A 15,899-nucleotide genomic window follows, 5' to 3' on the forward strand; every position below is an offset into this window, starting at 1 on the left:
ACCACTGCACTCCAACCTAGGCAACAGAGTAAGACGCGGTCTCAAAAACATTAATCAAATCAAATCAAATCCAGAAAATATGTCAAGACAACGATTAGGAAAAAAAAAAAAAAAAAAGAATCCAGATAATAAGAAAATAAAAACTAGGCTAGAGACCAAAAAAAAGGGGGGGGCGGTTTGGGTAGAAGAACAAAGAAAGAAAAGGCCAAAAGTTTTAAGGTCAAATCTAGAGGTATACTGAACACAGGACTTTTATCAGCTTAACAGGGAGGTCAACACATTCCCACTTACCTACCTCTTAAATCCTGCCTTTTCTGTCACCATCTTGTCAAGCTGCTCTACCTTGCAAAGAAAAGACATATCCCTATAATAATCCAGGTGTCCAGTATGAAAATGTCTCAACCTGTCATCCTACCCAGGTCTTATGCCCCCAGCCCCCACAATCTCTTTCCAGTCCAAAGATCCCACCCATCCAATCAATCTCTCCTATCGTCCTCGAAAGCAACCTTGTCTCTTAGGCTCCTCCACTGAGTTTCTGTGTCCTGCAGGTCACTTTCAGATACCTTATGGTCATCTCCCTCGAAGAGCTGCAGGAAACTGGCCTGAGTGCCAGTGGTGCCCTTTACTCCCCGGAAGCGCAGGTCATCTCGAACACGCCTCAAATTCTGGAGATCCATGCAAAGATCCTGAATCCAAAGACAGCAACGTTTCCCAACTGTGGTCAGCTGTGCGGGCCTGTAAACCCAAAGAGAACACACAGAAGTCTCATACCAAGACCTCACATCATCAAGGTTTCATTGCTTCTTTTATTTTATATTTTTTTAATTTTTTTTATTTTTTTGAGACAGAGTTTCACTCTTGTTACCCAGGCTGGAGTGCAATGGCGCGATCTCGGCTCACCGCAACCTCCGCCTCCTGGTTCAGGCAATTCTCCCGCCTCAGCCTCCTGAGTAGCTGGGATTATAGGCACACACCACCATGCCCAGCTAATGTTTTGTATTTTTAGTAGAGACGGGGTTTCACCATGTTGACCAGGATGGTCTCGATCTCTTGACCTCGTGATCCACCCGCCTCGGCCTCCCAAAGTGCTGGGATTACAGGCTTGAGCCACCGTGCCTGGCCTTGCTTCTTTTAATAACCACCACTGCTCCTTGGAAGGAGAACAACTGAAGTAAGAGATTGAGTAACTAGTAAAGACAAAACAAGAGCTAAAATGTTTAACTAAATAATAGTTACGGAGGTTCAATGTCATTTATAAATATTCAAGGAGTATGAAACTAAAGGGCTATTAGCATAGTTCTTTCTTCATCAAGAGGCAATTTTTAAATTATTATTATTTTTAGACTGGGTCTTGCTCTGTTGCCCAAGCTGGAATACAGAGGCATGAACACAGAGCTGACTGCAGCCTCCACATCCTGGGCTCAAGTGATCCTCCTGCCTCAGCCTCCCATGTAGCTGGGACCACAGGTACACACCACCATGCCTGGCTAATTTTTAAATTTTTTGTAGTGATGGCGGTCTCACTTTGTTGCCCAGGCTGGTCTCAAACTCTATGTCTCAATCCACCCACCTCAGCCTCCCAAAGCATTGGGATTACAGGCATGAGTCACTGCAGTACATGGCAAGAAGCAATTTATTATAAGGGTGGGGACATTGTCCCTTTTGTTCATGGCTATATTCACAGACATCGGTAAGAAATACATTAGGTACTCATGTGATATTTGACAAGTATCTGATGTGCTCTTGCTATTGGAAATACAACCAGGAGTAACACAGACAAGGTCCTTGTCCAATGGCACTTGCTTACATTGAAACAAGAAGAAAACAAAACAAAATTAGGCCAGGCGCAGTGGCTCACACCTGTAATCCCAGCACTTTGGGAGGCTGAGGAGCGTGGATCACTTGAGGTCAGGAGTTCAAGACCAGCTTGGCCAACATGGTGAAACCCCGCCTCTACTAAAAATACAGAAAATTAGCCGGGCGTGGTGGGGGGGTGCCTCTAATTCCAGCTACTTAGGAGGCTGAAGTAGGAGAACCACTTGAACCTGAGAGGCAGAGATTGCAGTGAGTCGAGATTGTGCCATTGCACTCTGGCCTGGGTGACAGAGCCAGACTCCTGTCTCAAAAAAACAAATAAAGAAACAAGATTAATTATTAATAATTTAAGTGCTAAAAGAATAAATCAAGAATGAAGATAACAGTGACGGCTGCTCTAGTCTGGCAGTAGAGGAAAGCCTTTGTGAGGAGTCAAGATCCAGTGAGGAGTAGTCATGCTACGGACAACCCTACAATACACACAAGCAGAGGACTCACAAACGTGGCAGCTAATGGCTTTGTTTCTAGTGTTAAGCCTAAATCAAGCCACTGAAGGTCTGTTTCTGAACATAAAACATAATTAGGAGGCCGGGTGCAGTGGCTCATGCCTGTAATCCCAACACTTTGGAAGGCCGATCACTTGAGGCCAGGAGATCAGCCTGCCCAACATAGCGAAACCCTGTCTCTGAAATTGGCTGAGCGTGGTGGCGCACACCTATAATCACAGCTACTTGGGAGCCTGAGGTGGGAGAATCGCGTGAACCCGGGAAGTGGAGGTTGCAATGAGCCAAGATCACACCACTGCACTCCAACCTAGGCAACAGAGTAAGACTCTGTCTCAAAACAGAACAAAACAAACAAAATACATACTACGAATAAATTGCACTAATGTCCAATTTCTTTCTTTTTTGAAACAGGGTCTCACTCTGTCACCTCGGGCTGGCACGCAGTGGTATAATCATAGCTCATTGTAGCCTCAGTCTCCTGGGCTCAAGCCATCCTCCCACCTCAGCCTCCTGAGTAGTTGGAACTACAAGCACAAGCCCCCACACCCAGCTATTTTTTTTTTTTTTTTAGAGCCATGGTCTTCCTGTATTGCCCAGGATGGTCTCAAACTCCACACCTCAAGCTATCCTCCTGCCTTGGCCACCCAACGTGCTGAGATTACAGGCATAAGCCACTATGCCCAGCCTAGTTTCTTTTTCTCTTTTCTTTTTTTTTTGAGACAGAGTCTCACTTTATCGCCCAGGCTGGGGTGCAGCATCGCTATCTTGGCTCACTCCAACCTCCACCTCCTGGGTCCAAGCGATTCTCCTGCCTCAGCCTCCTGGGTAGCTGGGAGTAAAGGCACCGGCTACCACACCCAGCTAATTTTCTTATTTTCAGTAGAGACAGCATTTCACCATGTTGGCCAGGAAGGTCTTGATCTCCAGACTTTGTGATCCACCCACCTCAGCCTCCCAAAGCGCTGGGATTACAGGCGTGAGCCACTGCATCCGGCCGTTTGTTTTTTGTTGTTGTTGGGTTTTTTTGAGACGGAGTTTCACTCTTGTTGCCCAGGTTAGAGTGCAATGGCATGAACCCAGCTTATTGCAACCTCCACCTCCCAGGTTCAAGCGATTCTCCTGCCTCAGCCTCCCAAGTAACTGGGATTACAGGCATGCACCACCACGCCCGGTGAATTTTGTATTTTTGGTAGAGACACGGTTTCTCCATGTTTGTCAGGCTGGTCTCAAACTCCTGACCTCAGGTGATCCACCCACCTTGGCCTCCCAAAATTCGGGGATTACAGGCAGGAGCCATCGCGCCCAGTGGCCCATTTGTGTTTAACTGCATGAACCGGTACACTGAGGGGAGGATGCTTGCACACCAACACCATTTTCTGAGTTCCTAATGACGACGATCCCTGGCAGCCAATCTCTTCCATTAGGCTATCTCCAGAGGAATATTAGAGTGCTTCTGTATTTGCTGAGCACTCTCCCACAGAGGCAGGAGAGGAGGAGTAGCTGCAACACAGAGGAAGGTAGGTGTGGAGGGAAGCCACATGTACCAAGCACCAAGCACTGATTGATGTGAACAAGTGTTTCAGGCTCCTGCTACCAGTAAGTTTGGTCCCTGCCTTTAAGAAAGATTAAGCTCGGGCCGGGCGCGGTGGCTCACGCCTGTAATCCCAGCACTTTGGGAGGCCGAGGCGGGTGGATCACAAGGTCAAGAGATCGAGACCATCCTGGTCAACATGGTGAAACCCTATCTCTACTAAAAATACAAAAAATCAGCTGGGCATGGTGGTGCGTGCCTGTAATCCCAGCTACTCAGGAGGCTGAGGCAGGAGAACTGCCTGAACGCAGGAGGCGGAGGTTGCGGTGAGCCGAGATCGCTCCATTGCACTCCAGCCTGGGTAACAAGAGTGAAACTCCAGCTCAAAAAAAAAAAGAAAGATTAAGCTCAACAGGCTTTCATAAATTATCATATCTTTGTTGCCACAGCAATACACCATCAAAACAGAAGGCAGATGCTGATAGACCATTATTCAAATATCATCACTCAAAACCTGTCATTAGCATTCCGAAATTACACCATTTCAGCCTTTTAAAAGGGCTTTATTCAGTAATCACAAAAATACTTGCATATTTTAAAAGTCAAAAATACAAAAAGTATGTCTGGGGGCAGTGGCTCACGCCTATCATCTCAGCATTCTGGGAGGCAAGGGTGGGCAGATCGCTTGAGGTCAGAAGTTTGAGACAAGCCTGGCCAACAGTGCAAAACCTCATCTTGCCAAACAACACAAAAATTAGCTGGGTGTGGTGGCGGGTGCCTGAAGTCTCAGCTACTAGGAAGGCTGAGGCAGGAGAATCATTTGAACTCAGGAGGCAGAGGTTGTAGTGAGGGTGAGCCAAAATCACACCACTGCACTCCAGCCTGGGCAACAGAGCAAGACTCTCTCTCCAAAAACAAAACTCAAAAAGAAGAAATTTAACTTTCCTATTATCTCATAAACCAGAGTAATCAACATTTATATCATGGCATACTTTAAACCAATTTTTGTGCAATTTATAAGCTGCCTTTTTTTTAATTTTTACCATAACATTAACCTAAGTGAATCTGCATGTTAGGGCTTACAAGCATCATTTAAATGGTTGCACATTATTCCAACCTATGAATACTATGCCTTACTTATTCTCTTACTGTTCAACATTTAGATTTTTCTTTTTCTTTCTTTCTTTTTTTGAGACGGAGACTTGCTCTGTTGCCCAGGCTGGAGTGCAGTGGTGCGATCTCGGCTCACTGAAACTTCTGCCTCCCAGGTTCAAGTGATCCTTCTGTCTCAGCGGGGATTATAGGCACATGCCACCACACCCAGCTAATTTTTGTATTTTTAGTAGAGATGAAGTTTCACCATGTTGGCCAGGCTGGTATTGAACTCCTAACCTCAAGTGATCTGCCCACCCTGACCTCCCAAAGTGCTAGGTTTACAGGCGTGGGCCACCACGTTTGGCCCATTGACATTGTTTTTAATGCTTACTATCATAAATAATATTTTTCAAGGCTTTTGATATGTATTTCCCCATGTTTCCCAAATGAACTGTTAGATTTACTCTCTCACCAGTATGTTTTAAGGTAGATATCAGGCTCATTCCTTATAAGCATCCCAAATTACTTATACTTAAATCATGTTTTCAGATTCTTCACCTCAAGGTTACTGTGGAAAAGAGAGAACTCAAGAAGTAGCTGAAAGCCATATGCACATAAACAAGAAGTAATCTTGTCACTTACTGGAAATGTGTGAAACCTAACGTGGGTAGATTGGCTTGTTCCTTAGCAAAGTCGGCAAGCCGAGAGATCACTCTGGCAAGCTACAAGAAAGATCATGCGACAGAAAGAGGTTGAATTCAGGTTGTGTTCATTACATAATTAGAAACAAGACTTTTAGATAATTTTGTATAAAATTAGACTGCTCATAAAAGGCAGCAACCATATCTTTTCATCTTTGTATCCTAAAGTGCCTGGAAGAGTTCATAGCAACCAAAATTTGAAAACCAACTTGACTACCTAAAATGTCGCGAACTATTTTATGACCAGTGCAGGAAAACAACAAAATCATAATCGTGACCCACATATTCCAGCAACATGCCTTTGGCTGCACTCTCTTCATTTAAAAGGCTATGCTTTAAAAACCATTCACTTGGCCAGGCGCAGTGGCTGAAGCCTATAATCCCAGCACTTTGGGAGGCCAAGGTAGGTGGATCATGAGGTCAGGAGTTCGAGACCAGCCTGACCAACATGGTGAAACCCCGTCTCTACTAAAAATGCAAAAATTAGCTGGGCATGGTTCCGCATGCCTCTAATTCCAGCTATTAGGGAGGCTGAACTGAGGCAGAACTGCCTGAACCCAGGAGGCAGAGGTGGCGGTGAGCCAAGAGCATGCCATTGCACTCCAGCCTGGGCGACAAAGTGTGACTCCAGCTCAAAAAAAAAGAAAAAATTCATTCAGAGTCTTTTAAAGAAGAGACAGCTGGGTGCAGTGGCTCACACCTGTAATCCCAACACTTTGGGAGGTCAAGTCGGGTGGATCCCTTGTGCTCAGGAGTTTTGAGACCAGTCTGGGCAACATGAAAAATAACCCATTTCTACAAAAAATTAGCCAGGTGAGGTGGCATGCTCCTGTGCCCCCAGCTACTTGGGAGACTGAGACAGGAGAACTGTCTGTGAGTGGGAAGGGGAGACTGCAATGAGCCGTGATAAAGCCACTTGACAAAATGAGACCCTGTCTCAAGAAGAGAGGAGGAGGAGGAAAAGAAGAAAGGAGAGCGAGGAGGAGGAAGAGGAGGAGAAGAAGGAGGAGGAGAAGGAGGAAAAGGAGAAGGAGGAGGAGGAGGAGAAGGAGGAAGAGAAGGAGGAGAAGAGAGAGAAGGAGGAGGAAGAAAAGGAGGAGAAGCAGGAGGAGAGGAAGGAGGAGGAGGAGAAAAAGGAAGAAGAGGAAGAGGAAGAGGAGAAAAAGGAGGAAGAGGAGGAGGAGGAGGAAGAGAAGGAGAAACAGTTCTACAGATTAAACATAGGGTTTTCATTCACCTGAAAGATAACAATCTATGTAGATTTACCCTATGTGGATTTAGTTGTAACTGGTGCCTGCCTCCTACCATAGGGAATCTCGGGTTGGTAGGAAACATCTGCAGCTCCTTACCTTTGGCAAAAGCAGGTCAAGGGCATTTCTAAGAATAATCAAGTCCTACAAAAGAAAATGCAATCATCTTATATTAAGAGCTTTGCTCAAACAGTATTATTATGAAACACTTTTTTGGCCAAAAGGCTGAGTTGCTCAGCTACCAGCCTACATCACCATCACCAACCCACCAAGCATACCAGAAAACACTAACGGAAGTTGTTCTTTCCTGGTTATGTTTGAGAAGCACACCGGCTGAACAGTACTACGGGATCTAGAAGGAACAAAACCTTTATACTTATAAAGCCCAAGGTACATGGTATCTAAGATGACTGAAGGCTAGGCATGGTGGCGCATGCCTGTATTCCCAGGACTCTGGGAGGCTGAAGCAGGTGGACTGCTTGGGGCCAGGAGTTCAAGATCAGTCTATGCAACATAGCAATACTGTCTCTCCAATATTAAAAAAAAAAAAAAATTTAATTCAAAAAGATAAAAATAAATACAGCTGGAAAATGTGCAGGTCAACAAGGTTTGTATTTTCCTAGAGAGAAGTGTTTGAGCTTCTGAGAAGCTTCCATAAGGCACATTCCATTAGTTTCCTCCCCTGTTTTTTCTTGCCTACAGTTGCTAACAAGGAAAGGAATGAGCCAGAATCTCAAGGTTTAGGAAACATAAAACTGATGTTGAGGAAGGTGATCTTGAGATATGCATATTTCAGGTAACTTCAACACATGCCTATATGAAACAGTAACTGTTGAGCCCATCCACAGTGGGTACTTTTTTAAAGGATTTTCTGAGTAAGAAGACTGTTCTCCCATGATCTGACTCACCAATTACACAAAAAGATGCCTTTTGTTTAAGACTAAAGAAAGTATTTGGGGGCAACTTAAAAATTACTGGCTTATTCTCAAATTGGACGTTTATCTGGAATCTAACTTCAACCCCCATGGGTATACTCTGATTAAGAGCACAAGCTGTTCTGGGGCAAAAACAAAAACAAAAAGAGCACAAGCTAGGCTAGGCACGGTGGCTCACATCTGTAATCCCAGGACTTTTGGAAGGCTGAGGCAGGAGGATGGTTTGAATACAGGAGGTCAAGACCATTCTGGGCAACATGGTGAGACACCGTCTCCATAAAGTACTTTAAAAGTTAGCTAGGTGCAGTGGCACATGCATGTGGTCCCAGCTACTCAGGAGCCTGAGGTGGGAGAATCACTTGAGCCCAGAAGGTCAAGGCTACAATGAGCCACGTTGTGTCACTGCACTCCAGCTTGGGCAACAGAGTGAGACCCTGACTCAAAAAAACAGTATTTTAGCCAGCCATGGTGGCCCATGCCTGTAATCCCAGGACTCTGAGACGCTGGGGCAGGAGGACTGTTCGAACCCAGGAGTTCAAGACCATTTTTGGCAACGTGGTGAGACACTGCCTCTATGAAATATTTTTTAAATTAGTCTGGTGCTCTGGCATATGCCTGTGGTCCCAGCTACTCAGGAGCCTGAGGTAGGAGAATCACTTGAGCCCACAAGGTTGAGGCTGCAGTGAGCCATGTTTGTGTCACCACACTCCAGCATAGGTGACAGAAGCGAGACCCTGTCTCAAAATATTTTTTTTTGAGACAGGGTCTTTGAAGGACTTCAAAATCCTTCAAAGGTCTTCAAAGGACTTAGCAAGTCCTTTGAAGTCTGAGCATGATGGCTCACACCTGTAAACCCAGCACTATGAAAGGCCAAGGTGGGTGGATCACCTGAGGTTAGGAGTTTGAGACCAGCCTGACCAACACGGCAAAACCCCTCTCTACTAAACATACAAAAATTAGCTGGGCGTGCTGGCAGGCACCTGTAATCCCAGCTACCAGGGAGACTGAGGCACAAGAATCTTTTGAACCTGGGAGGCGGAGGTTGCAGTGAGCTGAAATCGCCCACTCAACTCCAGCCTGGGTGACAGAGTGAGACTTCATCTCAAAAAAAAAAAAAAAAAAGTTCTTTGAAAATTAACTTAGCCATTAAAATGCTAAGGCCTTGGCTTATGTCAGCCAACCAATGCATAAGCAGGATCTATAGGTCTTATTTTATAGAGGTCACTTGGTGCTTACAGCTTCGATTGGAAGGACACTAAAAGCCGAAAAAGTTTCCCAGAGTTTTCAACCAAGATACCCCTAAAAATAAAGATCTATAGTGTTACTTCCTAAACTGGACAACATCAAATAAAATTGACAAATGCATTCTAGAGATTGAGTCCCAAGTAGAAACAACACGGGCTCCTACTGTATTGTCTCCAACATAGCAAGAGGTGGCACCAAGGTGAATAATGCCTGCAGCATTTGGGCAGCAGTGGCCAAACGTGTGCACGTGAGCCATCACATCATGTCGTAACCGTTTCTCTTCCTCAGCTGCCATCTTGAAGTCGATGTTGTCCAGGTTGGATTTCATCTCCTGGATTTGTTCATCTGTGATAGGCAAACCCAATGTCTACAGAATAGGCAAAATAAAATCAAACCGGCTCAGTGTCACAGTTATTTGAATGAAGTGACAACAAGAAAAAATCTGATTCATGTTAGCAGCAATATCCTATCTCCCAATCCATAAGTTAAAATTTGAGGCAACCACATTGAAGTACACTGGCCAGGGGTGGTGGGGTCAAGGAGTGGTGGGGCAGTGGGAGAGACTTTCTCAATGAATCATGGTAAAGTATACTCTAAGAAAGCTCTGCCAGGTGCGGTGGCTCCCACCTGTAATCCCAGCACTTTGGAAGGACAAGGAAGGTGGACAGTGAGGTCAGAAGATCGAGACTATCCTGGCTAACACAGTGAAATCCTGACTCTACTAAAAAAAATACAAAAAAAATTAGCTGAGTGTGGTGGCACGCGCCTGTAATCCCAGCTACTCGGGAGGCTGAGGCAGGAGAATCGCTTGAACCTGAGAGGCAGAGGTTGCAGTAAGCCGAGATGGCGCCATTGCACTCCAGCCTGGGCGACAGAATGAGACTCCGTCTCAAAAAAGAAAACTCCAATAAATAACAACATAATCCTGCTTTTGACTGTTCCTTCTGCCCTGAGACCTCGGCTTGGTTCACTCCCCCACACATTCTGGTCTCTGGAAACAAATGTCATCTTCTCAGAGGGGTCTTCCCTGACTTCAGTGTAAAACACCCTTCTGTGTCACTCTCTATCCCTTTAGTCTGGTTTCATTTACAGCACTTATCACCATCTGACATTTTAACATATTTATCAACCTGTCATTTCTCTCTAGAATGAATACTTCTTCAGGAGCTTTATTTATTGCTTAATGCTTAGTGCTTGGCACGATGGTGGCCATTTTACTTAGAGAAACCAAATTTAAGAATTCTGCCGGGCCCAGTGGCTCAAGCCTGTAATCCCAGCACTTTGGGAGGCCGAGGCAGGTGGGTCACGAGGTCAAGAGATCGAGACCATCCTGGTCAACATGGTGAAACCCCGTCTCTACTAAAAATACAAAACATTAGCTGGGCATGGTGGCGCGTGCCTGTAATCCCAGCTACTCAGGAGGCTGAGGCAGGAGAATTGCCTGAACCCAGGAGGCAGAGGTTGCGGTGAGCCGAGATCGCGCCATTGCACTCCAGCCTGGGTAACAAGAGCGAAACTCCGTCTCAAAAAAAAAAAAAAAAAAAAAAGAAAAGAATTCTGCGGGTTGGGCGCAGTAGCTTACACCTGTAATCCCAGCACTGTGGGAGGCCAAGGCGGGTGGCTCGCAAGGTCAGGAGTTCGAGATCAGCCTGGTCAACACTGTGAAACCCAGTCTCTACTAAAAATACAAAAATTAGCTGGGCGTGGTGGCATGTGCCTGTAATCCCACCTACTTGGGAGGCTGAGGCAAGAGAATAACTTGAACCCAGGAGGCGGAGGTTGCGGTGAGCCGAGATCGTGCCACCACATTCCAGCCTGGTGACAGAGCGAGACTCCGTCTCAACAAAAGGAAAAAGAAAAAAGAAAAAGAATTCTGGGCCAGGCGCGGTGGCTCAAGCCTGTAATCCCAGCACTTTGGGAGGCCAAGGCGGGTGGATCACGAGGTCAAGAGATCGAGACCATCCTGGTCGACATGGTGAAACCCCGTCTCTACTAAAACTACAAAAAATTAGCTGGGCATGGTGGCGCGTGCCTGTAATCCCAGCTACTCAGGAGGCTGAGGCAGGAGAATTGCCTGAACCCAGGAGGCGGAGGTTGCGGTGAGCCGAGATCGCGCCATTGCACTCCAGCCTGGGTAACAAGAGCTAAACTCCGTCTCCAAAAAATAAATAAATAAAAATAAAAATAAAAAAGAAAAAGAATTCTGTAAGTAGTTTGCCAGGAAATTTTGTACAGGAAATGAGTACAACTGAAAGCAATTCCAGGAGATATTGATGAGAGAATAAACACATCGATGTCTTAACATTCATCCATCACTGGAAAAATTAGGCTGCAAAAAATAGCTGGCAGCCCACAGGCAGTTCAGAACTTAGATCCAAGGGCCAAACATAAACAGTGGTGAAACTGATTTAAACCTCACTTGAAATTTGTAAAATGTGACTCCAAGAAGGATCTTGCATCTTAGACCTTTTTTATCCAAGACAGGAGCTATCCAAGAGAGGAGCTACTAGCCAGATATGGCTATTTAAATTTAAATTGATTAATTAAAGTTACAAAGTACTGGAAAATATTTAAAAGTAAAAAGTCAGGCCAGGCACAGTGGCTCACATCTTTGGGAGGCCAAGGCAGGTAGACTGCTTGAGTCCAGAAGTTCGAGACCACACTGGAAAACATAGTGAGACCCCCCATCTCTACAAAAAGATACAGAAATTTGCAGGGCGTGGTGGTGTGCACCTGTAGTTCCAGCTTGGGACGCTGAGGTGGGAGGACTGCTTGAGTCCAGGAGGCAGAGGCTGTGCAATGAGCCAAGATTGTGCCACTGAACTCCAGCCTGGGTGACAGAGCCAGACCGAGTCTCAAAACGAAATAAAAATAAATAAATGTAAAAAGTCAATTTCTCAGTCACACCAGCTGCATTTTAAGTACTCAGCAGCCACATGTGGCAGAACTGCCTGAAACCTTTACAGTCACAGAAGACGTGACACCTTGGGGCTCCTTCCAAAGCAAAGCAGCAGGGGGCAGCATGCTTCCTCCCCCCAAGCAATTTATCTTTTCAAAATTCATACTTTCCTTACTACGAATTTTCTGCATTTCTTTCATTTTTGGAGACGAAGTCTCGCTCTGTCACCCAGGCTGGAATGCAGCGGTGCGACTCAGCTCACTGCAACCTCCGCCTCCCCGGTTCAAGCAATTCTCCTGCCTCAGTCTCCCAAGTAGCTGGGACTACCGGCACCTGCTGTCACGCCAGCTTATTTTTTTGTATTTTAGTAGAGACGGGGTTTCACTGTGCTGCTCAGGCTGGTCTTGAACTCCTGAGGCAATCCACTCACCTTGGCCTCCCAAAGTGCTAGGATTACAGGTGTGAGCCACCGTGCCCTGCCTAATCTCTTATTCTCCAAGTTTTTTCTTAGCTACTAAGTTATTATGCAATTTATGGTAATTGTGACACCCTAATAGGTAATCCAAACCCAAGATTATATGCATTTCAGGCAAACAGAGGAAAGAACACATACTCGGACTCTACATTCCAATTCCAACTTGAAACCATTTACTAGCTTTGGCGATTCTGGTAAAGCCTTGAGTACCACTACCCTCATCTAGAGAATGGAGTATCAAATGAAATAGACAAGAGCACACACTAGTACATCACAAACCACAACACATGATTAACGTCTACTACTATCGCTATCTGAGCCAAGAGTTTCTTAACTTAATGCCTCCATTCTTTCATCTGTAAAATAGATACAGCAAAAGTATTTAATACCTACTCTTCAGGATTGTTTGGAGGATTAATGAGCAACCATGTGAAAGGGTTAAGACACTACCCAGGTCTCAAAAGGCACTATATGAATGTCTGCTGTTATTGGAGTGTATTGCTTAATATTTTCGAGGGCAGTGATAACGGGAGAGCAGGGAATCTAGAATGAAAGTTGACTCAAAGTTTCCCGTTTGGAGAGTTCCATGGTACAGTCCTAGGCACGAACTCGAATTGTTTCTGTGTTTACTGCGCCGTTTGAGAGGGCATTGCCAACTTGCTCGTTGTGGCACTGTCCACTGAAACTTGAGGAGAAACATTATAGCTTTCTGGATCACTTTCAGTTTGCTTCAACTCTTCTGGAGCTATTTCTGAAACCGCTGGCCTAAGGAGTTCTATATGCAGCCCTTAGAAAAGAAACTATAAACCCCGTTTAATAAACCCCTACCCGAAGTCTCCTCCACAGAGGCAAAGCGCGGGCCAGTGAGGTGGAAACGGTGGCCTAGAAAACACGCATTCCAGTCCTGTCACTCACTACACAGGCACTGTGAAGAACAAGGGGCTACGCGCTCAGCGCAGGCTCTGGACTGCACGCAGGTTCAAATCCCTGTTCCGCTCTTAATAGCTTGGATGGGCTAGGGCAAACAAGCTGTCCGGGCTTGGCGTTCTCCCCTGCAATGTGGGAAAAACACCATCAAGCCTGCAAGATCTTTGTGAATTAAACGAGAAAATAATCAGCCCAACGGCATGAAACAAGCGCTCAGTGTCTGTGCTTGGCAGCCTACTTCTGCGGGGATGGCCAAGGTGAATTCCCGGAAACAGGCTGCATTTATCCCAGCCTCCTCCGCGTCTCGAACTCTCCCAGGCTAAGAACACGTGAAGAAACAGGTGGCGGCTCCCGGGCCTCCCGCCCTTGCCTTCCTGGGGCCGCAGCTCCTCGGGACAGGGAACACCCAGCCGAAAATAGCTGGGCCGCAGCTCCGGGGTGGCAAGCCCAGCCCGGCAAAGATCCCGGCACGTGCTGGGGCGGGCCTGTCCCTCCTGGCCCAGCCCCTCAGCCCGGGGCCCGTTACCTGCTCGGCCTCCGCCAGCCACAGCCACAGCTGCCGCCATGTCCGGAATTTATACCTGTCGCTAAATACGAAGCACATCTCCGGGCTGGCATAGCGGGAGGCAAGAGGTGAGCGGTAGGTGTCAGGCGAACCATGATCGCCACCAGCCGCCATCCCCACCCCGCGACCCCGCCAGGGTGAAGAGGACTGGGTAGAGCGGAAGCGGAAACCTGGAGGCCGGGGCGGGGCGGGACTTCCTCACGCGATCCTGCCCCCTGGGTTCCGGGCGCCCTGGGTACTGCCGGCTGCGAACTGTCGGCTGCTTCTGTCTGAGAGTTGACGTGGTTCACGTCTTAGATTAGAAACATGATTGGTGCTTCCTACGTTACTTAGCCCCGCTGCACTTTAGTTTTCCCGTCAGAAAAGAAGTACAGGAAGACCTGCCCTGGCCGGGCGCGGTGGCTCACGCCTGTAATCCCAGCACTGTGAGGGGGCCCAGACGGGAGGATCGCTTAAGGCCAGCGGATCGAGACCAGCCTGGGCAACACAGGGACACCCTCCCGTCTCTAAAAGACAAAAAACAAAAAAGGGCCTGCCTTTCGGGTTGTGCGGATTCAGTGTTAGAGCGGTGTCTGGCAAGTTTGGAAGGCCGTGTGTGAGCTTGCTGCTGTCACTCTTATTACTGTCGCCCCGCCCACACCTCCTTGCCATGCACCGAGCTCGGGTCTAAGGAAAAATGAAGATGCCCAAGGGAAGTCGGCATTTACTGCGCCTCCAGTGAGCTCCTTGCGCCAAACTGCGGCAACAGCGGATTTGCAACATGTACAGATGGGGGAATGCAGAGACACAGACGATGAGGGCCACCTAGCCAGTAAGCTGAGCCGGGCTTAACACCCAGATCTGCCCCGCTTCGGAATATGCCACTCATACACCATGCACAGGTCACACCAAGGATTGGAGAAGGCATTCCCCGACCCCCATCCTGCCCGGAATACCTCTTTCCTCACTACCTCCTACTTACGACCCAGTCTGGAAAATGATCCTTGATGGTCCCATTCTCTCCTCTTTTTGGCCAATAATAATGAAAAACATAACGTGTATGAAAGTCTTACTAGGTATCAGGCACTGTCCTCAGTGCTGTATTTGCAGGTGATCTTATTTAACCCTTGTAACAATCCTGAGTAGTTCAATCAACGCTAGTGCTCCATAAACACTAACCATTATCATGGTCCCCATTTTACAGATGACAAAGCAAAGCCATGAGCAGGGCTCAGTGGCTCACACCTGTAATCCCAGCATTTAGGAGGGCTGAGGTTGGAGGATCACTTTAGGCCAGCTGGGGACCCGTGTGGGAAACATATCCAGACCCTGACTCTACAAAAACATTTAAAAATTAGCTGGATGTGGTGGCAGGTGCCTGTAGTGCCAACTATTCAGGAGGCTGAGGAAGCAGGATTGCTTGAGCCCGGGAGGTCAAGGCTACAGTGAGCTATCCACTGGACTCCAGTGTGGGTGACACAGTGAGACCCTTTCTCAAAATAAGTAAGTAAATAAATAAATAGAAATAGAGACACTCAAACTGCTTGTGCTTTTTTTTTGTTTGTATGTTTTTTGAGATGGAATCTCACTGTCTGTCACCCAGGCTAGGCCCACAAGCTCGGCTCACTGCAATCTCCACCTCCCGGGTTCAAGCGATTCTCCTGCCTCAGCCTCCTGAGTAGCTAAGATTACAGGCACAAGCCACCATATCCAGCTAATTTTTGTATTTTTAGTAGAGACGGGGTTTCACCATGTTGGCCAGGCTGATCTCGAACTCCTGATCTCATGATCCACCAGCCTTGGCCTCCCAAAGTGCTAGGATTACAGGCGTGAGCCATGCCTGGCTTTTTTTTTTTTTTTTTTTTTTTTTTAAACAGAGTCTTGCTATGTTGCTCAGGCTGGAGTGCCAGTGGCATGATCACACAGGAAGGGGTAATTTGGAGCTAAGAGCCAGCTGTCTCAGTTGGGCACAGTGA

General features: G+C 46.8%; 1 protein-coding gene across 1 annotated transcript in view; it reads right to left on the bottom strand.

The window, feature by feature from the left end:
* The window catches only part of ADSL (adenylosuccinate lyase), a 22,667-nt gene extending 8,547 nt beyond the window's left edge, over positions 1-14,120 (bottom strand). Inside the window, exons 1-6 of the mRNA XM_017544736.2 lie at positions 13,906-14,120; positions 9,242-9,445; positions 6,998-7,042; positions 5,590-5,669; positions 564-735; positions 296-342 (exon numbers count right to left, since the gene is read on the bottom strand). Coding sequence (XP_017400225.1) covers positions 296-342; positions 564-735; positions 5,590-5,669; positions 6,998-7,042; positions 9,242-9,445; positions 13,906-14,058 — 701 coding nt within the window. The 5' untranslated portion in view covers positions 14,059-14,120. The remainder of the gene's footprint in view (positions 1-295; positions 343-563; positions 736-5,589; positions 5,670-6,997; positions 7,043-9,241; positions 9,446-13,905) is intronic.
* Between the last annotated feature and the right edge of the window lie 1,779 nt (positions 14,121-15,899).

This window comes from Cebus imitator, unplaced genomic scaffold (assembly GCF_001604975.1).
Source record: "Cebus imitator isolate Cc_AM_T3 unplaced genomic scaffold, Cebus_imitator-1.0 Scaffold170, whole genome shotgun sequence".
Taxonomy (NCBI): Eukaryota; Metazoa; Chordata; class Mammalia; order Primates; family Cebidae; genus Cebus; species Cebus imitator.